General features: G+C 36.5%; 8 protein-coding genes and 1 pseudogene across 9 annotated transcripts; 6 read left to right on the top strand and 3 right to left on the bottom strand.

Annotated features, from left to right (window-relative positions):
* The first annotated feature begins 1,898 nt into the window (after nucleotides 1–1,898).
* On the top strand, nucleotides 1,899–3,473 carry LOC106329049. Of its 2 annotated transcripts, none has more exons than XM_013767621.1 (2): nucleotides 1,899–2,439; nucleotides 3,013–3,473. In XM_013767621.1, exons 1-2 carry the CDS (start codon nucleotides 2,007–2,009, stop codon nucleotides 3,075–3,077), a joined length of 498 nt encoding a protein of 165 aa, XP_013623075.1. In that variant the 5' UTR covers nucleotides 1,899–2,006; the 3' UTR covers nucleotides 3,078–3,473. The 2 variants fall into 2 exon arrangements, with proteins under 2 accessions (XP_013623075.1, XP_013623074.1); XM_013767620.1 differs by having other exon boundaries at nucleotides 1,904–2,477; nucleotides 3,015–3,473.
* Nucleotides 3,474–6,785: 3,312 nt separating this feature from the next.
* On the top strand, nucleotides 6,786–7,213 carry LOC106333993 (putative lipid-transfer protein DIR1). Its single transcript, XM_013772365.1, has one exon. The coding sequence runs from the start codon at nucleotides 6,791–6,793 to the stop codon at nucleotides 7,100–7,102; it is 312 nt and encodes a 103-aa protein (XP_013627819.1). The 5' UTR covers nucleotides 6,786–6,790; the 3' UTR covers nucleotides 7,103–7,213.
* Nucleotides 7,214–8,713: 1,500 nt separating this feature from the next.
* LOC106330163 (glutathione S-transferase T3-like) lies at nucleotides 8,714–9,310 on the top strand. The gene has a single exon (XM_013768695.1). The coding sequence runs from the start codon at nucleotides 8,714–8,716 to the stop codon at nucleotides 9,308–9,310; it is 597 nt and encodes a 198-aa protein (XP_013624149.1).
* A 1,952-nt stretch (nucleotides 9,311–11,262) lies between these two features.
* LOC106333883 lies at nucleotides 11,263–11,784 on the bottom strand. Its single transcript, XM_013772269.1, has one exon. The coding sequence runs from the start codon at nucleotides 11,607–11,609 to the stop codon at nucleotides 11,313–11,315; it is 297 nt and encodes a 98-aa protein (XP_013627723.1). The 5' UTR covers nucleotides 11,610–11,784; the 3' UTR covers nucleotides 11,263–11,312.
* Nucleotides 11,785–13,266: 1,482 nt separating this feature from the next.
* On the top strand, nucleotides 13,267–16,215 carry LOC106329004 (asparagine--tRNA ligase, cytoplasmic 2-like). The gene is made up of 6 exons (XM_013767563.1): nucleotides 13,267–13,963; nucleotides 14,294–14,539; nucleotides 14,618–15,136; nucleotides 15,209–15,459; nucleotides 15,535–15,667; nucleotides 15,745–16,215. Exons 1-6 carry the CDS (start codon nucleotides 13,508–13,510, stop codon nucleotides 15,988–15,990), a joined length of 1,851 nt encoding a protein of 616 aa, XP_013623017.1. The 5' UTR covers nucleotides 13,267–13,507; the 3' UTR covers nucleotides 15,991–16,215.
* A 620-nt stretch (nucleotides 16,216–16,835) lies between these two features.
* LOC106329399 (auxin-induced in root cultures protein 12-like) lies at nucleotides 16,836–18,279 on the bottom strand. Its single transcript, XM_013768043.1, has one exon. The coding sequence runs from the start codon at nucleotides 17,737–17,739 to the stop codon at nucleotides 16,990–16,992; it is 750 nt and encodes a 249-aa protein (XP_013623497.1). The 5' UTR covers nucleotides 17,740–18,279; the 3' UTR covers nucleotides 16,836–16,989.
* On the top strand, nucleotides 17,769–18,961 carry LOC106330162 (asparagine--tRNA ligase, cytoplasmic 2-like). The gene is made up of 5 exons (XM_013768694.1): nucleotides 17,769–17,847; nucleotides 18,004–18,068; nucleotides 18,140–18,204; nucleotides 18,276–18,408; nucleotides 18,494–18,961. Exons 1-5 carry the CDS (start codon nucleotides 17,769–17,771, stop codon nucleotides 18,737–18,739), a joined length of 588 nt encoding a protein of 195 aa, XP_013624148.1. The 3' UTR covers nucleotides 18,740–18,961.
* Nucleotides 18,962–19,287: 326 nt separating this feature from the next.
* On the bottom strand, nucleotides 19,288–20,302 carry LOC106328316 (auxin-induced in root cultures protein 12-like). Its single transcript, XM_013766739.1, has one exon. The coding sequence runs from the start codon at nucleotides 20,296–20,298 to the stop codon at nucleotides 19,489–19,491; it is 810 nt and encodes a 269-aa protein (XP_013622193.1). The 5' UTR covers nucleotides 20,299–20,302; the 3' UTR covers nucleotides 19,288–19,488.
* A 4,597-nt stretch (nucleotides 20,303–24,899) lies between these two features.
* The window catches only part of LOC106334053, a 5,738-nt pseudogene continuing 4,880 nt past the window's right edge, over nucleotides 24,900–25,757 (top strand).

Genomic DNA, 25,757 nt, shown 5'->3' with positions numbered 1-25,757 from the left:
TGATATTTTTGATCATTTTGGACATGTTTTACCTTTCTGTAATAGAAAAAATAGAAAACTAAAATTTAAAAATATAAAAAAAATATGGAAACCATTGAAAACACACTATTTATATGTTTAACTTTTTTAAAAAATAATGGAATCATATTTTATTTTCTGTTCTACCTACGGATAGAATACTCATTCGGCCATGTACTTACTCTAGAAATCAGATACTAAGTATTATACATAGATCTATCCCATGTATATAACACAAACAAAACTTTCTTGTATATTCTATCTTATCTAGATTTCGTTCTATGGTACACCGCAATTTTTGTTTCCTATAGTTGTTTTCTTCGGTTAAACAATTTTTCTATGTTGCCCAAAAAAAAACAAAAAAATCTCTTAACACAATAAATTTAAGTATAAATTATGAATTATTACACTAATGATTTTTTTAACACTGTTTAGTTTTAAGCCATAAAAACACAAAGTTCAAACAATATCTTTTAAAAAAAAGCTAAATAAACTAAAAGAAATTACGAGTTGGTAACATAAAGAGCTCAAAAGAGCATATAGATAGAACACACCAAAAATTGAGACTATACCAACCAACAGACTGGTTTTTGTACTAATTCACAAAGCGTAAACTTTACTGACCAGCCTCCTCACGAAATAGTTGTTGCAGCCAAGGGGAACATGACGAGCCGAACTATGATTTCTTATCTCTTACCGTTTCCACTCTATTTTGCAAGTGAGAGTAACACTATGGATACAAAATAGAATCATCGGTATGAGCTAAGGGATCCATAAAGATGATACAGTTATGTTGCATGTTTGCAATCGATATGGAAAATCCAAATTTAGAGGCCATTTCTTTTGTCCACAGTAAGAGGCCAAATTACACTAATGATTTGACAGCCAAGAATATTACATGCATTATTGAAGATTTACATCTAACCGTTCTACTTGCATTACATATGTATTATTCTATGAATCGATAAATCATAAATCTGTTTGGTTTATATGTTTTTCTGAAATTATAATGTCACTCTAATATTATCAAATTTACTGCAATTTTAGATTTTCTATGAAAATCTTTGTGTAATATTTTATATTTGAAATTGAGATCTATTGACATATAACCATTAATGAACTAGGGCTTTCACCAGTTCTTTCATAGGTTGAGATAACTATGACTATGCCACTTGATGAATGTTCTCTTCTTTAATTTATCACATATGGCATTCAACAATGGTGAGGTATCTTGGATGTAATCTCTTGTCATAGTGTCACTGTGATCTTAAAAGAAAGATTAACGAGAAAGCCAAAGTGAACTAATTTCATTCAGATATCTGATCGTGATGCCTCTTCCTAATTTTCACAAAAGATCATTCGCTTTGTTAACATAAACCTACTCAGATTTACAGAAAAACACCACAAAGTCATTACACAAAAGATCTAATTCCCAGCAGATCTAATTGTCGCATGTGTTCTGAAGCTTTTAAGACACGAAACCTAAACTACTTGTCGTAGTAACTATTACATTCAGATTGCCGCATCTCTCCATCCACGTTAACCCATGCCTCTTTCTGTTCCCATGTGATAAGGTCCACTTACTACCCACATTTAACTAATAAGTAAAAACTCACACCAACATAGTGGCTAAAAGGTTATAGATTCCAATTCTGTTGGGAAAAGATTTCTTACCAAAGTAGAGTAAATTTCTTACCATAAATTTAAAATGGTTTGGATCTCACCCTATAGGATGTAATAGATTTACGAATTTCAAAAGTTAATAACCCACGTGGCTCTCATTAATTGGTTGACCTGTCAATGGTCAGAGAAGCAGAGGATCGCTGCTCCATCCGAGTTCCGCCATCAATAATTTGAGCAAAACAAAACTCGTTCCACTCTGTTTCAAGCTGTCAGCAAAATGTCTTCTTCTGCTTCTTCTTCCTCATAACGAAACAAACAGATCAGCAAAACAAAAAAAACAAAAAACAAAAAGAATCCTAATCATCATGAGTTCTGAAATAGAACGAGCCATGATTCGTATAGTTCAAATAACGATTATTCTCTGTTTCTCCATCGCCGCCGTGATCTCGATCTCCACCGATGACGAGTCTATCTACGAGATCCTCAAGCAGAACGGGTTGCCGTCGGGGATATTCCCGAAAGGCGTGACGGAGTTCAACTTCGACGTCAAAACGGGACGGTTCTCTGTTTACTTGAACCGCTCCTGCGATGCCAAGTACGAGGCAGAGCTGCGTTACCAGGCGAAAGTTACGGGGACGATAGGTGATTCTCACGTCGCTGATTTGTCGGGAATATCGGCGCAAGACCTGTTCCTGTGGTTTCCGGTTAAAGGAATACGAGTCGACGTGCCGAGCTCTGGTCTTATCTACTTCGACGTTGGCGTCGTTCGCAAGCAATACTCACTGTCGTTCTTCGATGCGCCTAGAGATTGCGTTGCGGTTCGCGGTGAAAATGAGGTATTTGTTGAAGTCTGAGTATTGGTCTCCTCTCATATGAATGTCTCTGTAGAACGAACTAGCTATGAAGTTTATGAAAAATGTGTTCACATGAAGATAATAACTCAAAGGTGTTTTAGTTGAGATTCTATTTATGTAGACGAGATTAGAACATAAAATCAATTGGTGATAAGTGTATATTGGCTCGTATCTCTTATATACGAGTTAATATCTATTCCAACTTCTTAAGTCCCTAATAGATTCTCATTCCAAAGTCAGTTTTGGGTATTTAGTTGGGTTTGAATTCAGGGTTTTCGAGTTTTCCGGATATTATTGGGTTAGGATCCAAATTACTGCATATCATAATCAGTTCCGGTATTATTTAGCTGGATTCAAATTTTTGAAACGTTTTGGGTTTTTGTCTGCTCAGTGCTAAGTTAGAGACAAGATATCAGAAAATCTATGGAACTAGGAAAGATGGTTTTTGAAATGTTTGAATTAACCATATTCATTGATATGGTGGAACATGAACTAATGTGTCTACAATGGCTATTGCAGGTTCAGGCTTCTATGTTGTCATTGTATCAAGTAGATGAATCTCTTGGGAGAAACATTATTTAGCCGGGGAGTTTTAAGAAATGTTGTTATACTATACCAGAAAGATAGACAGATTTTCTCATCAATTCTTGAAAATACTTTGTACTGTTTTTGGTCTCAAATCTTAAAGCGTGATTCAAGGTCAAATGCCTTCCCATTCCAGTTTTGTTATCTGTATTGTATTTTCGGATCGTGAGGGGGGGGGGACTGAACCGAGAGAATCTGTGAGCGGAAGATAGATGGGAAGAAAAAAACATTATCTGGTTTGTTTGGAAAAGATGTTGAAGGACTGGTCCATATGTGGTTGAAGTGATTGATGATAACAGTGATGTGCGGTGATGAATGTTTTTCTTTATTTTGTATTTTAGTGTCTCTGTCTTCACAGATATTATCCTATATATAGCCAAATAAGTCTCTGGAGTTCACAAAATATCTGGTTGCTTTGCTTTTGGTAAAATGATCCCTAGAGTTTTACAGTCCAATCAAGTGTGACACAATAGGACTCTGACCCTTAAGTAGAATCTGTCTCCAGCTTGTCTTCGGAAGTCATTGTCTAAATTTATTAGACGTATCAATGAAACAGTAACACAAAATTATTCCAATCAAGAGAGGTTTTATAATACTCACTCTCTCAAGCTCCTTCTTAGCTATCGTGCTGAGGACGTAAGTGATCAAAGAGGGATTATTAGTTTAATGTGGTGGTTAAAAAGGGGGATAGTGAGTTTAAGCTAGTGAGACACCGATATATTCAGCTTTTTATGTTTGTCTTCTAGTCAACGTGGTAACAAGACCACTTTAAAACACTCATTGATCACAGGGTTTAGAACACAGTCACGCAGATGATAATGCCACCAGGCCATCCATCAACTACTAGATGGTGAGATATATTAGTTTAAAATGGTGATTAAGCCCCATGACGTGGATGAACATATATTAAAAATGGACGATAATAGAGTATATAGTCTATTTCATGGAAGATAGAGAATATAAATGTGATATATATTAGATTAGGATCCAGATATCTGAACTCTAAAAGTCAAAACTTATGGAATTAGAATAAGTGACACTAAAACAACAAGCCAGAGTTTAACGATCTATCTTAACCAAACTTATGCAATCATTTTCGTTGCTCACCTAATATTTTATGAGCAAGTTATGACTTATGAACTTTGTGTTTAAGACCTTCTCCAATAGTCTCCTCTATTTTTTACTCTAAAATAGAATAACTCTATAATAGAGTTGGAGTTTGCTCCAATGGTACTCTATTTTTGACTAAAAAATAGAGTGATGAACAAAAAATAAATAGCAATTCTCCTAAATAAACCATTTTCAAGTTTTGATTACAAAAATAGACCACAAAGAGAAAAATGACCAAAATGTTTCATTTAATAGGTAAAAAGACCATAATACCCTAGATATATAAAAAATAAAATTAAAAAATTAAAAAAATATTTTTTTATATAGTTTTAGATTATATGTTTTTAAATTAGAACTTTTTTAAAATTTTCTTTTTTTTTCAATTTTTTCGATTTTTTTTCAAATTTTCTTTTTGTAATTCGAAAATACTTTTTGAAACTATTTTTATAATTTTTATTTTCAAATTTTTAATATTTATTTTTTATTTTATAAAATTTTAAATTCAATCTCAAATCTTCACCCCTTAACTCTAAACCCTAAGGTTTGGATTAGTTAACCCTAAGAATATACGTGTATATTTACTTTTTTAATAAAACATTTTGGTCATCTTGATCATTAGAGTCTATATTTGTGACAAAAAAATTTTAGTGCTATCTTAGGGTATTTTCTAAAAATAAACAAGTTACCTATATTTGGAATAAACTTATTTTTTATCTTATTATAGAATGAGAAATAAGGTACCATTAAAGTATTTTTACTTTAAACTGTATTTTAAAGTGAAAAATAGAACGAAGTGGGGGATGCCACAGCACAGATTCAGAACTATATATCCGTGAGATGACTGAATATCAGGTTCTTACAAAGATACTATTACTTAAAACAGCTTTGGTCGAGTCAGGTTTGGTCAATGTGGGACACCCATGTGGTCGAACAATTTTGACGGCTTTCAAGCAACTTGTACTGTGTATCCAAGGGGAGTTCACGCGGTTTTCGAAAAAAAAAAATTAAAATAATAAAAATTAGTGAATCTGTCTTTTGGGAGTTCACTCCAGTGAACCCGGATCGTCACTGTAGCGCGGGCCCTACGACACGTGGCGGTCCGCGATTGGTCCTATTAATTTTTTTTTTTTTTTTTTTTAAACAAAAATTAAACAGAAAAAAAATAATAATAAAAAATGCTTTGTGAACCCCTTCCAAGCGGTTCACTAATGCTGATGGTCTTAGGCCATCATCAGCATCAAGAATCTCTCACCATGACTCTCACAAAAAAAAAATTAATATGAAAGTCGCTCAAAAATTTGTGAGACTCATACTAGAATTTCTCATACTCAAATTCTTATATACGTTTGAATTTTATCAGCGGAGGAACGTTTAGAAACATCACATCAGAACAATGGATCTAGGAAAAATGGTTTTGAATCGATCAGATTCTCTAATATAATGGAAAATGAACTAACGCTTATCAGTCTTCTATGTGTGCCATTGTATTGATCAAACTCTCGGCTAAGATGCTGCTTAGAGCATCTCCAATGTATTACTCCATTTTCTACTCCAAAATAGAGTGACTCCAAAATGGAGTTGAGTTTTATTCCAATGTATTACTCCATTTCCTACTCCAAAATAGAATATTTTTAATATATTATGTTTTATGTTATTAAAAAATTAGTAATATCATCTTTTATTTATACTATTTGCAAAATAGTCTATTTTCGTATGTATGATCTTTTATGTTTTATATTATATATCTTTTATATGGTGCTTATCTTTTATTTTTTATATGTATGGTCTTTTATGTTTTATATTATATATATTTTGTTGTATAAAATAGTTCACTTGATGGATATTTATATAATTAAGAAATATTATTAGTAATTTTTATAATATATAAAGTGAAATAATATTTATATATTTATTTATAATAATATTTTATTAAAAACGGAAATATTTAAATATGGAGGACCATTTTATAAATAAAAAAGTTCAACTCCATTTTAGAGTAATGAGTTGGTTTACTTCATATTTGGAGTAATCATATCTATTATTCCATTTTGGAGTGGATTTTAGAGTGGGGTTGAAGATAAATTTACTGCAAAATAGAATTTGGAGTGGGTTTTGGAGTAAGGTTGGAGATGCTCCAAAAAGAATGTTGTTATACTGTACAAGAAAGATAGAGAAGTACTTGATTTTTCTTTTTTAAACACTGACAAGTGCTTAAATATTTTTACTATTTTAGTCTCAAACCTTAGAAACGATTCAAGTTTCATTAAGAGAGATCATTAGTTTAAGATGGTGATCAAAAGCATGCAATTTGACAACCCATTCTTTATGCATGTAAATAAACTGGTTGTGCGTTACACTGATAGTTAGATAAAAAAAAAAAATTTGACTAAAAAAATTAGATAATTTTTTGATATGAATATGCAGGTTTAACATCTTTTTAGTTGCATTGAAAATTTGAACCTACAAACAATAAACCCCAAGTTTCATGATCCATCTACTTTCAACTCCATTAGGTTACTCATGCAAACACTCTCCTTAGAAGTTATATAATGAGCCTCACCTTTTCAAACATTTTTCAAAACTACAAATAAATTATTAAAATGAGAAAAACAGAGGTTCTTACAGTAATGATTCTTATGGTTTTGGTCGAGTCAGGCCTGGTCAAAAAGGCTACAGCACACCCATGTGGTCGAACATTTTTGTCCGCTTTGATTGAACTCGTGCCTTGTACACTATCAGTGGTGCCGTTTAGCACATTGTCTCCGAACGAGCCATGTTGCACTGCCATCAAAACGCTTGGTCAGCCTTGTCTATGCGTTATTGCCAATGGACCATCTATTCCTGGCGTTGACCACACTCTCGCTCTCCAGTTACCTGGAAAATGTTCTGCCAATTTTCCTCCGTGTAACTAATTTTCTGCATGTAATAAGAAAATCACGAATTGCTTCGGTTTTAATATAGACTTGAGAATTATAATTTTAGTGTCAATGTTCAAGACTAATAAAGAAGTGAGAGTAACTTTAGTTTTGAGAAATTTTATTGAAAACCATTTTTATTGAAGATTAATCAAAGGTATAGCTACATTTTGGGGATTTTTGGGTGTTAAGATGTATATTTAGAAGTCGAAATAAAATTATTGGTCAGATAGTAAACTAAAAGAGATTTCACTTCATAGCAATCACTACACAAACAAATATAACTTCATTATATAGCCAATTATTTAGAGCAGCATTAACCGGGGATCTTAACCCCCGTTTTTAGTATTTTTTGATTTAATTAAAAAAAAAATTACCTAATTAAACAAGGAACGTCCCTTGTTTTAGGGACATAGCATACGTATCTTGTGGGACGCGTGTCAAAACCTCGCGTTTCTTTCTCTCTCTCGAAGCGGTTCGTTTCTCTCTTCTCCCGTGACTCCTCGACGACTCCGTCTTCCATCGATGATCTCTCGTGGACCATGGCTTCTCCTCGACGATTCGATCGGTGAGATCTCTTCGAGGCAATCATCCGGCGTCTGTCTCGGTGGAATCGCCGTCTCCGTCTCTCTCCTCGACAACTCCGAGTCTCTCTCTGTCCCCTCGACGACTCCGCCTCTCTCTTATTCTCCTCGGCGACGCCGTGACTCTGTGACTCTCTCGCTCTCCTCTCCGGCCCGTAGGTCTCCTCGAGGAAATCAAATCTCACGGTAAAGCTTTAGGCCTTTTAGATGTTGAGTTAACAAATGTTTTATGTGTCATGTCTGAGATGAAGCTTGATGCCTTTTGATAGTGATCAGATTAGTTCCGATGAGGTGCTTAGTTGGGTGATGTTATCTCTGGTATGTCCTTGGTAGAGTTCGATCATTTTGATACTGATCAGATTAGTTTAGATGTTGAGTTGAGTGATGTTTTATCTTTTATATCTGCGGTAAAGCTTGATGCTTGTTCTCTGCCAATGTCTAGTGTAAACCTTTATGCTTTTGATGGTGATCTGATTAGATTAGAGGGAAATGCTTGAATCTATAGTGATAATCTTGCTCGCGTCTGAATCTTTCATGTGCTGATTTTGTCTCTTGTATTTTCTTGTGAGATGAACGGATCAAGAGAGATGTGAAGGTCTCTTTATATGGACGGTTCAAGTCACATGAAGCTTGTTCAAAGGAGAGCACTACAACTACAATACAGGTACAACTTCTACATTCGATCTTCTAGATGTTGATGGTCTGAATTGATTGTGAAACTGAGCCGGTTTAGAAATAAATTGATTGTGAGTTAATAAAGTAGCTATGTTAATTGATTGTGCATCTGATATGGTTAGATAGGATAAGTTTATTTAAAAAAAAAGTTAATGAGTTAGCTAAAGGTCAACTCAAATTGGTTGTGGGTTATGATGAATGCGTTCCTTTAATCTATCTCTCTATTTTGGCTTCCTTTAATCCATCTCTCTTCTGTCACCTCTTCTCTTCCATCTATTAAATACATCTTCCTCTTCTAAAGTTTTTTGTCTTTCTTTCGATTCATTCTTCTTCTTGCCTTTTCCTCGGTATGGATTATGATCCATATAAAACACAGACATCAAATTTTGTTGACCTTCTCAATAGTCAACAAGACGTTGTGTTTGGTTTAGGGGAAGATAGTGTCCGTGTTTCTTCATCACAGGTTCCTCACTTTGGTGAGATTCCTGTAGAGCGTAAAGAAAGAAGAACCTGGACGCCTACAGACGATCAAGTGCTCATATCCTCTTGGTTAAACACAAGTAAAGATCCGGTGGTAGGGAACGAGCAACGATCCGGAGCTTTTTGGCAGAGAATTGCCGCGTACTTCGCAGCATCACCAAAGATTGCAGTTAGTGAAAGAAGGGAGGCCGGTCACTGCAAGCAACGTTGGCACAAGATCAATGATCTTGTAGGGAAGTTCTGTGGCGCGTTCGAAGCTGCAAGCAGAGAGAGAACCAGCGGGCAAAACGATAACGACGTTCTCAAGCTAGCGCATGAGATCTTCTTCAACAATCACAACAAGAAGTTCACTCTAGAACATGCGTGGAAGGAGCTTCGAAACGATCAGAAATGGTGTGACCTGTCAACTTCTACTTGTAGTAGGGTCTGTCTTGTAGTAGTCACGGGAGTGTGTTTTTACGTTTGATTTTTGTATTGTAGTAGTCACGGGATTGTAGTAATTACAAGGATGTATGTCACTAAATTTTATAAGTCACCTTCTCTATATAATTGTCATCACTTTCTCTTTGTTATCTCATCATCCCTTCTTCCCTTCTCTAGTTGTCTTCTTCACTTCTCAAGCTCCCGTAAACAATATTGATCACTGCCTCTTGGTGATCCTATATAATTGTGATCACAAGTCTTTTTTATAACTACTCTCATCTTATCTCCTTCTCTTTATTTTTTTCACCTTTTTTAAACACAAAATTTCTACATAAAATTTTACGTTTTATACAAGTCAATGGCATCTGGTTCTCATTACCCTTTTGAGGGATCAGATGATGATACTTGTGATGAATATTTTGATCAAACTTTCGATCAATATTTCGATCAAACTTTCGAGAATTTTACCATTGTTAATCAAGAAGAAGAAAGGAAAAAAAGGAAGAAACGCGTTTATATCGAAATAAATCGTGAAGAAGACGATTTAAGGTTATGGAATGATTATTTCTGTGACACTCCTACATATCCTCAAAATCTATTCCGACGACGTTTTAGAATGAACAAGCCATTGTTCATGCACATTGTTGACCGACTCTCCAACGAAGTTCACTTCTTTCGCCAAAAGAAAGATAGTCTTGGAAGGCTTAGTCTCTCACCACTCCAAAAGTGTTCAGCAGCCATTCGTCTCTTGGCATACGGTAGTGCGGCTGATACGGTCGACGAATACCTCCGGCTCGGTGAAACTACAGCTCGGTCTTGTTTGGAGCATTTTGTGGAAGGAATAATTAATTTGTTCGGCGATGAGTACCTAAGAAGACCAACACCGGCTGATCTTCAACGTCTACTTGATATTGGAGAGCATCGTGGATTCCCCGGGATGATAGGAAGCATCGATTGTATGCATTGGGAGTGGAAGAATTGTCCCACCGCTTGGAAAGGGCAATATTCTCGTGGTTCGGGTAAACCAACAATTGTTTTAGAGGCGGTTGCTTCGTATGATCTCTGGATATGGCATGCGTTTTTTGGACCTCCAGGTACTTTAAATGATATCAATGTTCTTGATCGCTCACCTGTTTTTGATGACATAATAAATGGTCAAGCTCCGCAAGTCACTTACTATGTCAGTGGAAGAGAGTATAATTTGGCTTATTATCTCACCGATGGTATTTATCCGAAATGGGCAACTTTTATCCAATCTATTCCGATGCCACAAGGACCGAAAGCGGTTTTATTTGCTCAACGTCAAGAAGCTGTCCGCAAAGATGTCGAGCGCGCTTTTGGAGTCTTGCAAGCTCGCTTCGCCATAGTTAAAAATCCGGCACTTTTTTGGGATAAAGTCAAAATTGGAAAGATTATGAGAGCTTGTATCATACTCCACAATATGATAGTAGAAGACGAACGAGATGGCTATACTCTATTTGATGTTTCAGAGTTCCAACAAGGAGAAGACACCGGAAGTTCACATGTCGATCTCACGTATTCTACAGATATCCCTACAAATATCTTTAATATGATGGGTGTTCGAACTAGAATTCGGGATAGACAAATGCATCAGCAACTGAAAGCGGATTTGGTTGAACACATATGGCGTAAATTTGGACTTGATGAAGACAACAACTGAGCTTCAATTTTTTTTTTTATATTCTCGTTTAACGTAGTAATCTTTGTTTGTATGTTTTTTTTTTAAGTTCTATGTTTTAAATGTAATTTAATTAATAAATAAAAATTTCATTTATAAAAATTTTTAATTTTTTAAAAAATAAGAACTTCTAAATAAGAGACTCCCATTGGAGGCCCAAAATTTTAAACGTTTCTTAATGAGTTTCTTATTTACTTTTAATTAGTTAAATAATGATTAAGAAATCCATATGAGTATATGGGTTGATCATGCTCTTAGATTCATTAAAAAAAAGTGGGAAAAGGGAAAGAAAAAAACAAGAAACATATTACAGTTTTATAATTAGAGTTTGGTATAACACAAATGGTCAACATAGTGGAAACAACTGCGGACGTAAGATCGGTAAAGACCAAAGATAAGCATCTAAGAACTTAACATTACCACCATTTGTGATAATTCCCAAAATGATATTTCTCATTATCTTCAACGGCTTTCCGATGTTCATCCTCCATCTCTGCACCACCGTCCGCGGTTGCCCCACCAAGAACCCTCGTCTCCTGTTTCCTAATCTCACGACGGCCCGTTTTCCTTTCCTCCGTTGCTGCGGCCACCACAATCTCGACGGAAGACTTGAAGTGGCATGAACTGCGTTTCTTCTTATCATCTTTTCTTCCTCTTCTTTGTTTTATATGTCTTTCTTATTTTATTTAGCTTTCAGTTTTTGAGATAATTTCCAAGTTCTTGAACGTGGATCTATAAGTAGGAGAAGCGAGTGTGTGATGACTGTTGATGTGTAAAGCTTGAAATCAAAAGAGCTTTTAATAATTGAACGAGGCAATGATTATAAGCATCATTAAGGCCTATGGTGTGTAGGAGGAGGTAAAACTTTTTGAAAATATTCCATTCTCATCTCAGAATATTATAGTATTAATCAAGTTTAAGATGGATCTAGCTCAAAGTGATCAAGCAAATGCTTAATTTATAACACACTAGACCTCGGAAAATGATAATAAAAATTCTTACAACAACTGAACTGCCTCATATCACATATTTATACATAATGACTTAACAATTCCTTCCTACTTATCCAAATCTTCCACGAGTTTAGTTAGAGGTTGGCATTTTGTTCGATCATTGGCCACACTCTATGAAAAGCCTGCACTCTATAGAGATTAGTTAGGGTATTATGATATATTTATTTCCAACTTGGTATTAGTTAAAGACATATGCTGCTTCCGGGCATATTCTAGACCTCAAGACTACGTTTAGTTGGATGTTGGAGAGAATATCTTATTGAAAAGGTAAATTATCTAATAAGTTGAGATTTTTTTCGGCGTGTAGCCTCGTGGTGACCATCATTACAATTTACAGGTGAACTGGCCCCATTCATACTCTTTTCTCTGGTCTTTCAACTGCTTACTGACAAGATCGTACCTAATTACAATCGATACACAACAAGCCGTTTATTATTATTATTTTCAAAATAGTTATAAGCAAGTAAGATCACAATCAAAACATATTCATACTGGAATATATATCTAAAAAAATGTAGATTTCAAATCATGTATATTTCTTGGTACGACTAGTGTAAATCAATGAATTCAACATAAATTTATTTTTTGGAATAAATTGTTTGGAATGCATCATTCTATATGTTTTCCTCAAAAAAAAGTAATAGTTACAATAATTTTTTTAAAAAAATTAATTGCATATATTCTATTTTCTGAGTAAAGAAAAATAAAATTGTAATATTTATCCTTTATGTTCCACTTCTTAAATATATATGAATAAATATGATGAGTGAAATTCAGTTCTACTTATAATTTTAATTTTGTTCCAATTCATTCTTTTTTTTGTCGGCGTTCCAATTGATTCATCTTTTCTTTTTTTCTATTCCACAAATAATAATTATTTAATTCAGCACATAACCAGCAAATACTCTCTCTGTTCTGAAATATAAGATGTTTTGAATAATTTTTATGTTTTAATATATAAGATGTTCTCATTTTTTTATGTAACTTTAAGTTTATCAAAAACTGTGTAACCAATCAAATTTAATAGTTCTATTTTATAATTAGTTGAGTAGTTTTTAGTTTATAATTTTAATGATATTTTCTAGGTAAAAAGTATACCCAAAACATCTTACATTTGACAACAGAGAAGAGAGTGTAATCTTTTGGGCTATGTTTATGCACTCATATTAACTGCCAAACTGCAATCTAAATGGGCACCTATTGGGCCATTTGGGCCTCATAATTACATTTAAATACGTTCAGGTTTTAAATTAATAATTATATCAATCTTCTTACAGTTCCCGCGAATCTAAACTTCCTTGAAGAAGACCAAACCTCGTCTCCTCTCCCTCTCTTGTCTCTCCACAAGAGAAAAAAAACAATCCTTTTCCTTCTCCCAACAATCTAACCTTCCTCTAACCTCTCTTCTCTTCTTACAATCGAATTAATCTTCAAGTAATCATGTTTATATATAATCTCTTCTTCCCTTTCGATTTCTCAAATCCAATTAACCTCTCCACGCTCAAATCTCCTTATCAATCTTCTTCCTATGGATTCTCACGGGAAAACACATCAGAGAGAGCATGAAGATGACGTCATCTCTCCGAAACCCGTTGCCTTGTCGAAGTACTCGAACCGAGTCGAGTTAAAGACTCTCCTCGAACGCAGCGACGGCGGCGCAAGATTAGCCGGGAAAAGGGTCGTGATCGGCGGGTGGGTTAAGTCTTCTCGAGCCGTTAAGAAAGACTCTCCACCTCCACCTCCGCCGCAGCCGTCAGTAACAGTCCCTCCGCCACCGTCGACGAAGTCCAACATTAGCTGCACCGAGATCATACAGTCAAAGATGAATATTTTCAGAAAGCTTTTCGATGTCTTGAGCGGCGGCGGAAAGACGACTTACCCAATTTTCGATAAACCGGAGATAACCGGTCAGAAAGCCACGTCACCACCTGAGTATACTATATACTTCTTGATCAGTGATGGCTCCTCTGTCTCCAGTCTCCAGGTTAATGTTTTTGCACATAAGATGTTAGATGAAATGCCAATGAGAACTTATTTTAATTTAATTTCTTTATTTTGTATATCTAATTTTTATAGCTCACTAAAATGATTTTATAGCTAGATTCAACAAAACTAAAAAAATCTAATATGAGTGTAAAATATTAAAAATATATATATCAAATATTCGTTAACTTTTAGGCCTTGTCTAGATTTCAAATATTTAGTTTAATTGTTAGTTTTCAATAACCTTTTAATTACCGCAATTTCATGAATGTTGCACATTAGGTGTTCGATGAAATGCCTATGGGAACTAAGTTATATTTATTTCTCGCAGGTTGTTGTTGATTCTGCAATGTCGACTATTCCAGCAACTCAGCTTATGTCTCTAGGGACATGTATCGTAGCAGAAGGTGTGCTAAGACATCCCCTGGCTGCCTCTGCAAAACACGTGATCGAGCTTGAGGCAGAGAAGCTTCTTCACGTAGGAACTGTTGATCCAGAGAAGTATCCACTCTCCAAGAAACAGCTTCCTCTGCATTTGCTTAGAGACTTCTCTCACTTCAGGCCCCGCACAACTACGGTTTGAATCTATATTTAGAAGCTTGTTTTTGTTTTCTTCTCAGCTGATATAGATTTTGTATTCTAATTGTTGGTGAAGGTTGGATCGGTGACTCGAGTCCACAGTGCGTTAACCTTAGCGAGCCACACGTTCTTTCAATCTAATGGGTTTCAGTATGTTCAAGTACCAGTTATCACAACCACTGGATTCGGCGAGATGTTTAGAGTCACTACTACTCTTGATAGAGAGGAGAAGAAGCATGATGGATTGAGCATTGAGACAGTAAAGGCTGCAATAAAGGAGAAGACTAGGCTCATTGACCACCTTAAGAGATCTGACAGCAACCGAGAAGCTGTGGCTGCTGCTGTACACGACTTGAAGAAAACGACCGATCTTGCAGCTCAGCTTGAGAAGAAACAAAAACCTCAGAAGCTTGATTTCTTTGGCTGTGACACTTATCTGACTGTGTCTGGGAGGTTCCATCTCGAGAGCTATGCTTCTGCGCTTGGAAAGGTTTATACCTTTGGACCGAGATTCACAGCTGATAAAATCGATAACGCGAGACATTTGGCAGAGATGTGGAATGTGGAAGCTGAGATAGCTTTCTCTGAATTGGATGTAAGATATAACATTTGGTTTTGGTAAATGCCACTCAATGGTTGGTAACTTTGTTTCTTTTGGATGTTATAGGATGCTATGGACTGTGCTGATGACTTCTTCAAGTTCCTCTGCAGATATCTTCTTGAAAATCGTCACGAAGATATGAAGTTCATATCTAAACGAGTTGACAAGACCGTTACCACACGTCTTGAAGCAACAGCTTCCAATTCTCTTTTGAGATTCTCTTATACTGAAGCGATTAGTCTTCTTCAAAAGGCAACCACTAGAACATTCGAAACCAAGCCTAAGTGGGGCGTTGCTTTAAAAGAGGAGCATCTCAGGTAGGTATATACTGTCTTTGCTTGTTGTGAATGCAACTGAGTCTTTGTTCACTGTTCACTGCGTAATGTTTGCAGTTATCTAACTGATGAGATCTGCAAGGGCTCTGTAATGATCATACATAGCTACCCGAAGGAGGTTAAACCGTTTTATATAAGGTTGAATGAGGATAAGAAGACTGTAGCAGCGTTTGATCTGGTCGTACCAAAGGTGAGAAGAGAGAAGAAAAACCAAATTATGGATCTAAAAGTTGTTAGGAAGTTCAAAGTTAGTCTCTTTTTTTGCAGGTTGGTGTTGTGATCAGTGGGAGCCAAAACGAAGAACGGTTTGAGATTTTGGATGCGAGGATCAAGGAACTTGGATCAATATCAAGGGAGAAGTATGAGTGGTACTTAGATTTAAGGAGGCATGGGACAGTGAAGCATTCGGGGATGAGCCTAAGGATGGAACATATGCTTCTGTTTGCCACTGGGCTTCCTGATATCAAAGACGCGGTTCCTTTCCCAAGAAGTTGGGGTAAAGCAAACAATTAAAAGCAGCCTCAAGGAATTATTCACAAACTTAGGCTTATTGTTATGCAATATATACATGTAACCATACTTGGTGAAAGAGAAAAAGGTATTGTTTCCCAAAGTGTTCATAATGATTGTGGTGGTTGTATTATTTTGGATTGTAAATATGCAATAAGATAACAAAGCCTACGAGAAACTCATGAAAACAATGCCCAACATTGGAACCACACAAAAATTGCAGTATAGATTAATTAAATCATCTATGCTATCTGCTTTGTACCAAATTGTTTTAAAGCTTTTGTGAATCCAAACAGTTTTACTAACATTTAACACCATAAATGATTGTAAAACAAAATTTGATAAGTACTTCATTAGGATTTTTTTTTTTAAACATTCGAATAATGGTTTGATGAAACTAGTAACACAGTTCAATCAAACAACAACACAAATATAAGGGGGCAATCAACAGTTGGTTTAGACGGTTTATTACTTTATTTGTTTATTCCTAAAATCATCATGTAAGCACCAGATGTGGCTTTCTTCAACTTGTTTCTTCAAGTGATCTCTAATAACTCATCAACTCTCTCTCTCTCTCTCTTTAACTCATCGATGACAACAACAAAACAAACAAATGGTAACTTTTCAAATGAAATGAAGAACACACACAAAAAATCAATGTTGGTTTTGAGTGTGTATCCGAAAACTTTTTAAATTCTATTTTGATTTTAAAGGTGATGGACAAAATAAATATCCATGTGAATCTATGGGCAATAGTCCACAACAGAACGGGGCTGCAAACGCAGTTATTTTAAGCAGATAAAATGATAATAATAATGGTCCTTACAATCCAATAACAACTCAGAATATGAGAATAATGTGTTTTATCAAAAACAACAACTCAGAATTAATGTGGGCGAGAGGAGATAGGTAGAAAAAAGAGAGAGAGTAAATGAATCTAAAACTAGAAATTAAACAGTATGTGGCTGTGCAAAAAGTAATGTAAAGACGAATAAATCATAATCAAAACATGAAAATAGTAGCCAACATAACCAAAATTCCAAAATTTACGCTAGCTGTCATCGAACCCGCGTTCCCTGGACCACCCGCCTGTTCAGGAGTGGTCGGCCCCTGAGCAGAGCCTGGAGCAGAGCCCGGAGCAGAGCCTGGAGCTGAGCCTGGAGCAGAGCTCGGAGCGTCAGAGACGGTAAATCTCAGCACCGCCGTAGAGGCCAAGTTCGCCGCATTGACAGGATGCACCCCCGGACGACCGCTAGTCACATTCCCGCCGATCTGCCACACTTGGTTCACGCTTTCAGCTCCCGCCGGAACCTTAACCGACGTGCGAATCACGATCCTGTTACCGGCCATGGCTTCCGCGCGTAGATTCCAAAAGTCAAAGGAAAGTCTTCCTCTGCTGAGGTTGTAGCTGCTGATGTTGTACGTGTTCACCTCGGGACGCGCGCCGACTCGAGGACTGTAGGCGAGGAAGGCCTGAGAACCGAACATCCCCCTCGTTGTGGGGTTGATAGCCCAAGCCACCCATCCGTTGGAACGAGACGGAGTAGCGACGAAAGCGACGGAGAGAGATGAGTTGGTTGCGTTGTAAGTGTAGTGGAGATAGGAATCGAGTACGGGGAGGTCCAGGCAATTCTCGAACGGAGTTCTGTCGGCGGATAGTATGTTCTGCGTAGAGCAAGTCTGCGAGATCGCCGGTGAGATGAAACAAGCGACGACTAGGAGGAGAAGAAGAAGAGAAGAGTTGGAAGCCATGGCTAAGTGATTGTGTTTCGAGAAGACACATGGACATGTTACGTTGCTTTTATAGACGGGAGTTTGATTCAGTGCACCGCGTCTACGGTGGAGGAATCAGGTTAACTCGTCATAGGATGATGCCACGTGTTGAGTTGACCGTAAGATGAGAAAAGTCACGTCCACGATGGTGAAAAACATGTCGGAGATGATTTAATACGGTAGAGGAATTTGGGGGTGGGAGCATGTGGAGAGTGCGTGTTCTTTTGGGAAGTTGACTGCAAGTAGCAATAGCTTCTAATTCTCTTTTGAGGTTCTCTTATACTGAAGCGATTAGTTTTCTTCAAAAGGTAAAAACACTTTCAAAAATCCCAAATAAGTTTGTTGATATGTTATAATGATCTCATTTCTCTATAAACAGGCAACCACTAGAACATTCGAGGCCAAGCCTAAGTGGGGCGTTGCTTTAACCGAGGAGCATCTCGGGTATACTGTTTTTTTGCTTATGGGGAATGCAACTGAGTCTTTGTTCACTGTTCACTGTTTAATGTTTGCAGTTATCTAACTGATGAGATCTGCAAGGGCTCTGTAATGATCATACATAGCTACCCGAAAGAGGTTAAACCGTTTTACGTAAGGTTGAATGAAGATAAGAAGACTGTGGCAGCGTTTGATCTGGTCGTACCCAAGGTGTGAAGAGAGAAGCAAACCAAACTTTTTGATCTAAAAGTTGTTAGGAAGTTCGAAGTTGAGTCTTCAACTTTCTCTTTTGCAGGTTGGTGTTGTGATCAGTGGGAGCCAAAACGAAGAACGGTTTGAGATTTTGGATGGGAGGGTCAAGGAATTTGGATTGACAACAAAGGAGAAGTACGAGTGGTACTTGGATTTAAGGAGGCATGGGACAGTGAGGCATTCAGGGATAAGCCTAAAGATGGAACATATGCTTCTCTTTGCAACTGGACTTCCTGATATCAAAGATGCCATTCCTTTCCATAGAAGTTGGGGTAAAGCAAACAATTAAAAGCAGCCTCAAGGTTTTATGCACAAAAACTCAGTCTCATTGTTATTCAATATATCTAACCATACTTGGTGAAAAAGGGAATTGTATCCCAAAGTGTTCATAATGATTATGGGGAATTGTATATTTTGGATTGTAATATGCAATAAGATATCAAAACCTACATGAAAATAATGTATAACGTTTCCACACATACATTATAAAAGCTTTGATATATTCCTTAAATCATCTATGCTCTCTGCTTTGTACCAAAGTGTTTTAAAGCATTTGTGAATCCAAACAATTTTGCCACACTTTGTTTCATTATAAGTGTTCTTGACATTTTTGCATACAAATTAAGAAAATGATTAAATTTTTATTTTACTCATATTTAATACATTTTGTTAATTAATGAGCTAAAGATAAAGATAAAAACTGAAAAAATATTTAATATTTATATTGAAAATGTAAAACTTATAATTCCATTTTGAAAATAAAAGGTGAAGGACAAAATAAATATCTATGTGAATCTAATGGCAATAGTCCACTACTGAAGGGGGATGCAAACGCAGTTATTGTAAGCAGACAAGATGATAATATAGTAATGGTCCATACAAATCCAATAATAACTCAAAATAATGTGGGTGAGAGGGGAGATAGGTGGAATACAAAAAAGAGTAAATGACTCTAAGACTAAAAAGATAAACAAACAGTATATGTCTCCATTATTATGCAAAAAAAAAAAAAGTAATGTAAAGATGATGAAATCATACTCAAAAGATGAAAATAGTAGCCAACATAACCAAAATTCCAAAATTAACCACGAAATTTACGCTGGTCGACATCGACCCCGCGTTCCCTGGACCTCCCGCCTGTCCTGGAGTGGTCGAGGCACCAGGAGTGGTCGGCCCTTGAGCAGACCCTGGAACAGAGCCTGGAGCAGAGCCCGGAGCAGAGCCCGGAGCAGAGCTCGGAGCGTTAGAACCGGTCAATCTCAACACCCCTGTAGAGGCCATGTTCGCCGGATTCATAGGATGCCTTCCCGGACGACCGTTAGTCACATTCCCGCCGGTCTGCCACACTTGGTTCACGCTGTTGGCTCCCATCGGAACCTTAACCGAAGCGTAAATTACGATCCTGTTGCCGGGCATGGATTCGGCGCGCAGGTTCCAGAAGTCGAAGGTAAGTCTTCCTGGGGTGAGGTTGTAGCTGTTGATGTTGTACGTGTCCACCATGGGACGCGCGCCGGCTCGAGGACTGTAGGCGAGGAAGGCCTGAGAACCGAGCATTCTAGTCCCTGTGGGGTTGATAGCCCAAGCGACCCAGTCGCCGGAACGAGGCGGAGTAGCGACGAATGCGATGGAGAGGGATGAGTTGGCTGCGTCGTAAGTGTAGTGGAGGTAGGAATCGAGTACGGGGAGGTCCATGCAACTGTCGAATCTGGTGGAGACGTTCTGCGTAGAGCACGTCTGTGAAATCGCCGGTGAGATGAAACAAGCGACGGCTAGGACAAGAAGAAGACAAGAGTTAGAAGCCATGGCTGAGTTCTGGTGCGAATGTGATGTTGTGTTTTTGATAGACATGTAACGTTGTTTTTATAGACGGAGTTTGGTTCAGTGCACCGCGTCTACGGTGGAGGAATCAAGTAAAACCGTTAGGATGATGCCACGTGTTGAGTTGACTGCAAGATGAGAAAAGTCACGTCCCCGATGGTGAAAAAAAAAGTCTGAGATGGTTTAATACGGTAGAGGAATTTGGGTAAGGAGCATGTGGAGAGTGCGTGTTCTTTTGGGAAGTTGACTGCAAGTGGCGTCTTTGATATTTTGTTATATTATTTTTGTCAACTTATGATTTTGTGTTTATTGTCATCAGTCAAATGAGTTGAAATGCATTGTTTGTTTATATACATAACTATTAGCTGGAAAATCTTTCCATATATTTTATTAACAATATATATATATATATATATATGTAAAACGCGTTTATGAATTTATTGTATGCATATTCTCCACTGTGAGATAAAATTGAAATTTGTAACATTTTCTTGATGTTTTCTCCAAATTTCTCTTATTATAAAATAGAAAAAAAAGAGAGAGAAAAACAAGATATCTTACTCTTTTTGAAAGATTCTCAAAAAAATGTTATAAACTATTAAATTATGTATCATATTCTAGTTGATTTAATTTAATTTTATAAAAATCATATAGATTCTTTATTGGTAATTATTTCTTATAGCTCAGTTCCGAGTTGAAAAGACAATGTGTATGGACGAAATGTTTGATATTTTCTTATTGACAATGTCAATAATGTTGAACAATGAAATCATTTGATGTGAATTGGAAATAAGCCAGAATTCATTTAACTATTATTTATTTGTTTTCGCTTTTTCCCTATTAGCTTTTTCCTAGTTGTTGGGCAACTTTGAATATATACAATACCCGTGTCCCTCAGTTCTCTTTTTCTTCTCGTTTCTAGAATCATTTATTTTATTTTTTTTACAAAATTGTAAATATCATTAAACATAACGAAAGTTCGGTTACAATACAATTGAAACCAAGATCTGTTTCTCAGCTTATCAGGATCTCGAAGACCGCAAAAAATTTTAAAAAACCCAAAAGAACCTAGGTGATTAAGTTCAAGCTTTCCAACACTGATGCTTGAAGTTAATAAACATTGAAGAACAAAAGACAGCAAACTAAGCTTCCAATCCTAAGCGCTTCTTGCTCTGGATAACTAATCAGAAAGCAAGAAAATAGCATGAAGGCAAGTTTAATCGAACACTCACCGAAATGGCTCCAAGCAGACATCGACGGAGCGTCAGGCCCACACCCCGGAGCTCCACTGGAGGAGGACGCCGACGAAACAAAACCCAAGCTATCGCAGCAGACGACAAAAATGTTGGCCCGTATCAACTCCGCTGAAAGTGAAGGACAAGTTACGGTCAAGCGTAGTCGGCCATTTCAGCTCCTCATCCGGCTACGCGACACATAATATGCGGTGGAGACAACAAAGTTACATAAAAAAATTCGCTGGAGCTTTGGAAGAAGGAAATTGAAGCACAGAAGAAGCAGTGACACTCCTTGAACAGACGACCTATGCGGCATCTGATAGGTCCTCCTCGAAAGCAAGAGGCACCGACACAGAGGGTTGTCCTCAAAATCCTAGGTCGACGCCGAAAGCAGTAAGAAGAAGCCAATCGACCACTATAGATACGCCATGGTTGCTGTCTTTTGAACTATGGAAGAGAGGTTCTCGGTGGTGCGCCTCTCAGCCACCTTTCACTCTAAACAGAGAGGAGAAACTCTATAAAGACCTTGAAGCTACACAGAAGAAGAGACCGACTGGAGTGAGACGGTGAGACAGAAGCGGTGACGGCAGCGACGCGTCGTACATTCCGGCGAATCTCAGATCTCAGATCTGAACCAGATCCAAGCGCAATTGGTGACTAAAGATATATTCAAGGCACCCATAGCTTACCCCGACTAGAGAATCATTTATTATGGGGCTAGAAATCATTAGTTAATAAAAACATAGTTAGGCATATAGACCATAGATGATCACCAAATGTTTGCATCATGTTCATGGAATTTTCTTTAATTGAATATCTATACGTGAAAAGTCGGTGTATTTTTTGCTTGTACAAAAAATGGAAATGGTCCTCATTTTTTCCGAATTGTCATGAGATGATGTAGACGATTGATGAAGATAACATACAAGAAAAGAAAGTCTGCTTACATAAGCATTATTGCATACGTGACGTTTATACAGAACCCCAATGTGTCTTCTAGTCCACATGGTTTTATTGGAAAATATAGTATTGTCCTGCTATTTTATAGTATTTTCTTTATATTTATTGTATCTTTCATTGGGCGACATAACTTTATATTTTTGCTTAAATACCGATGTGTTTTATATTAGATAAATATTGTAATCTCTATCGATTCATTTAGTTTAACGCTCCAGATGTTTTGACCATGTTCTAAAAATCGGCCACCTAAGTCTGGGCGCTACGCGTCACTCTTATGCTTCGATTTATGCCAAATCGGTTTAAAAAATCGGATATTCGATTTTTTCCGCCTAGATCACCTAAGTGACCGTCTAACCGCTTAGGCGGCCGCCTAATCTATTTTTTTAATTATTTTTTTATTTTATTTTTAATAATATTTTTATTTATTTATTTGATCTAAAATTTGTAAATATCATTTATATTCATAATTTTGATGAAAATTACACTATATTAAGTTTATATATTCTATTTGTGTGTTATATACAATCTTAAACATGAAAATGTATTAATGTTATACACAATTAAAGATTAACATGTTTTATAACATAGTAAACAATCTAAAAATTCCGCCCCGCATAATTTTCGATTAATCCCCGATTTTCTCTTTAGGCGCTAGGCCCAATCCGACCGCCCGACTAGCGCCTAGCGCGTTCCCGAACATGGGTTTTGACTGGCCGGAGCATCACCTTCCTTCACCAAGAAACATATGATAGATAACAGTATTTTTATTCATATGATACGAATTTTTTTTTGTGTATCCAAGTTTTGGGCAGAAATATGGGGGAAGTAAGAATTTTTTGTGTGTATCATTTTTTCTTTTGCATTTGTTTCTGTTTTGTTGTTAATTGACAGACAGTCTAGTTTATATCAGACATAACAAAATTCTAGAGTATAAACATTTTCATTTTATTTGTGTTTGCATTTCACTTATATAAAATATAATTTCCTCAACTTTTTATGTACGTTAAAGCATTATTCAAGATAAAAGAATGGAAATAATCATAGAAGATCATCAGTTAATATAAAAAAAAGTCAGTCAATACCTAATTATACCAAAAGTATTACGAATCCCATGCAGACGAGAAAAAAGTAAAAGAGGTAAGAAAAAGGAAGCATCCTAAGAAACGGGAAGAAAGATTAGTTGGAAAAGGGTTTGAAGAAATTGCACACATTTTAGTCCTTAAATTCATATTTATGGACGTCATTTGTCAATAATCATTGTCCCAACACATTTGCATGAGTGGTTAATTAATCTCCGAATTCTCACCATTATATACTGAGCTCGTTATTTACATGTATATTATTTATATTGGTCCGTGTTTTAGTACATATGCTAAACAATATCGTTATATATTTGATCAGTGTTGATAAAATCATTACAAAACAAATTCAAGTATTTGTAATTGTATGTTTCAGATATTCCAGATTCTACAAGGACTGACGTTAAAGATACACCAAACTGATTTCAACATCTATCATTATGATTTATGAAGGTTTTTAAAAAGACATTCTATCATTATGAAGGTTTTAAAAAAGACATTCTATCATAATGAGATAGGTCAACATTTGTACTTTGTGGATTGGCGCATTGATTAATCTACATTACGTCAAGCCGATTCTAATTGGGCCAGTAGCTCAATCAAATTTTCAAACTTAATTTTGGCCCATACTACGTGCTATAATCAGCTCGGCCCAATCGGGTTTTGCCCAAGACTTGTCGGGCTGACCCGGGAAAGACTCCTGAACTTTCTTCGATTATTTCAAAAATTCAAAGACCTTTGCTTTACTTTTCACCTTCCCTTTCGAGAAATTTCGCGCCTTCTTAAACACCCGGAGAGACTCGACCCACGCGCCGCCGAAGGAATATCGAAACATATTAGAGTAATGGTTTAATCAGGGCCGGCTTAGATAGGGGGCTAGCGGTGCGACCGCCCCGGGCCCAATCCGTTGTCCCCATATTTCTTAATATATAAGGGTCCAATTTTTTATTAAAATATATGTATTTTTATATTAAAAATAAAAAAAAGGGTCCATTTTTTTTTATATGAAAGTATTTTTTATTTCCATAGATTTATTTTTAAAAATACTTCTGGTATTTTGAAAAAACATATATCTATCAATTTGTTTTAAAAAATAAAAATAATAGTTTAGAAATTAAATTTTTTTTTTTGCCCTAGGGTCCGTGACACGATTGAGCCGGCTCTGGGTTTAATATGGTTTAATGTATTGTTTTGGTTAGCTCATTCGGTTAACTAAACTCTATATAAAGAGTTATACATTGTAACCGACACTTGAGAAAGTTCATTTTGATCATAACAACCTCTCTTTATCTCTCTTATCTCTCTCGCTTGCTACTCAAGTAACAAAACAAATTCGTTTTCTATCGGACTGACATAGATGGTGACAGGCGCGGCCTCGGCAAAGCAAGCGGAGCGGTTAAAGGAAGACGGAAACAGTTGTTTTAAGAAAGAACGTTTCGGTGCGGCCATTGATGCTTACACAGAGGTATAGGGTTTTGTCTTCTATGGCGTAATATCCCCTAGAATTTGGATTTAGATTTGCGTGGAAGAATAAACCTTTTTGGATAGAATCTCTAAACCGGACAAGAACTAAACCATAACTCAATCCAATTTCGGTTTAGATAGCCTGTTTATACAATGTTGTTAATAGTGTTCATCGATAAGTTAAATCAGTTTGCAGAGACATTGACTTCATATTGAGTAACTACGTACGATGACTTAATTGGTTTTTTTTTTTTTAATGTTTGTTGATGTTGTTATCATCTTGCACTACAAGAAAACAGCAAGGATTCTAAGGGAAAAAATCGTCGGAATATCGTTATTCCGACGACATACCGACGAAACAAGTCGTCGGAAATAATTCCTCGAAATTTCTTCTTTCCTCAGAAATCCCTCAGAATTTTCCGACGGAATTCCGAGGAAACAAACTTCCGAGGAAATTCCGAGGATCACTAGTTTGTCGGAAATGTCCTCGGAATATACCGAGGGAGAACTTCGTCGGGATATTTCCTCGGACGTTCATCGATCGATGCATTTTTGGACATATATACATCGATCGATAGGAATATACCGACGGACATATTCCTCGGTATATTCCGAGGAACCGGTTCCTCGGAATATTCTAAACGTTTTTTTGTAAACAGATCGATCGATGGATTTATGTCCAAAAACGCATCGATCGATCGCGTAAAAAATATAATTAATTTCCTCGGAATGTAAAAAATATTAATTTTTT

The sequence above is a fragment of the Brassica oleracea genome, chromosome C3, assembly GCF_000695525.1.
Source record: "Brassica oleracea var. oleracea cultivar TO1000 chromosome C3, BOL, whole genome shotgun sequence".
NCBI classification, from domain to species: Eukaryota; Viridiplantae; Streptophyta; class Magnoliopsida; order Brassicales; family Brassicaceae; genus Brassica; species Brassica oleracea.
The sequence above is the reverse complement of the archived record's forward strand: the minus strand, read 5'-3'. Positions and strand labels throughout refer to the sequence as shown.

What these genes read in the sequence shown, in the direction of transcription:
- LOC106329049 (XM_013767620.1), top strand. Translation starts at nt 2,007, where the DNA reads ATGAGTTCTGAAATAGAACGAGCCATGATTCGTATAGTTCAAATAACG. An exon ending in CGGTTCGCGGTGAAAATGAG is followed by an intron (nt 2,478 to 3,014) that starts GTATTTGTTGAA and finishes TGGCTATTGCAG; the next exon opens with GTTCAGGCTTCTATGTTGTC.
- LOC106333993 (XM_013772365.1), top strand. Translation starts at nt 6,791, where the DNA reads ATGAGAAAAACAGAGGTTCTTACAGTAATGATTCTTATGGTTTTGGTC.
- LOC106330163 (XM_013768695.1), top strand. Translation starts at nt 8,714, where the DNA reads ATGGATTATGATCCATATAAAACACAGACATCAAATTTTGTTGACCTT.
- LOC106333883 (XM_013772269.1), bottom strand. Translation starts at nt 11,609, where the DNA reads ATGATAAGAAGAAACGCAGTTCATGCCACTTCAAGTCTTCCGTCGAGA.
- LOC106329004 (XM_013767563.1), top strand. Translation starts at nt 13,508, where the DNA reads ATGGATTCTCACGGGAAAACACATCAGAGAGAGCATGAAGATGACGTC. An exon ending in TCAGGCCCCGCACAACTACG is followed by an intron (nt 14,540 to 14,617) that starts GTTTGAATCTAT and finishes TTGTTGGTGAAG; the next exon opens with GTTGGATCGGTGACTCGAGT. An exon ending in TTGATCTGGTCGTACCAAAG is followed by an intron (nt 15,668 to 15,744) that starts GTGAGAAGAGAG and finishes CTTTTTTTGCAG; the next exon opens with GTTGGTGTTGTGATCAGTGG.
- LOC106329399 (XM_013768043.1), bottom strand. Translation starts at nt 17,739, where the DNA reads ATGGCTTCCAACTCTTCTCTTCTTCTTCTCCTCCTAGTCGTCGCTTGT.
- LOC106330162 (XM_013768694.1), top strand. Translation starts at nt 17,769, where the DNA reads ATGGACATGTTACGTTGCTTTTATAGACGGGAGTTTGATTCAGTGCAC. An exon ending in TGGAGGAATCAGGTTAACTC is followed by an intron (nt 17,848 to 18,003) that starts GTCATAGGATGA and finishes GTTGACTGCAAG; the next exon opens with TAGCAATAGCTTCTAATTCT. An exon ending in TTAACCGAGGAGCATCTCGG is followed by an intron (nt 18,205 to 18,275) that starts GTATACTGTTTT and finishes TAATGTTTGCAG; the next exon opens with TTATCTAACTGATGAGATCT.
- LOC106328316 (XM_013766739.1), bottom strand. Translation starts at nt 20,298, where the DNA reads ATGTCTATCAAAAACACAACATCACATTCGCACCAGAACTCAGCCATG.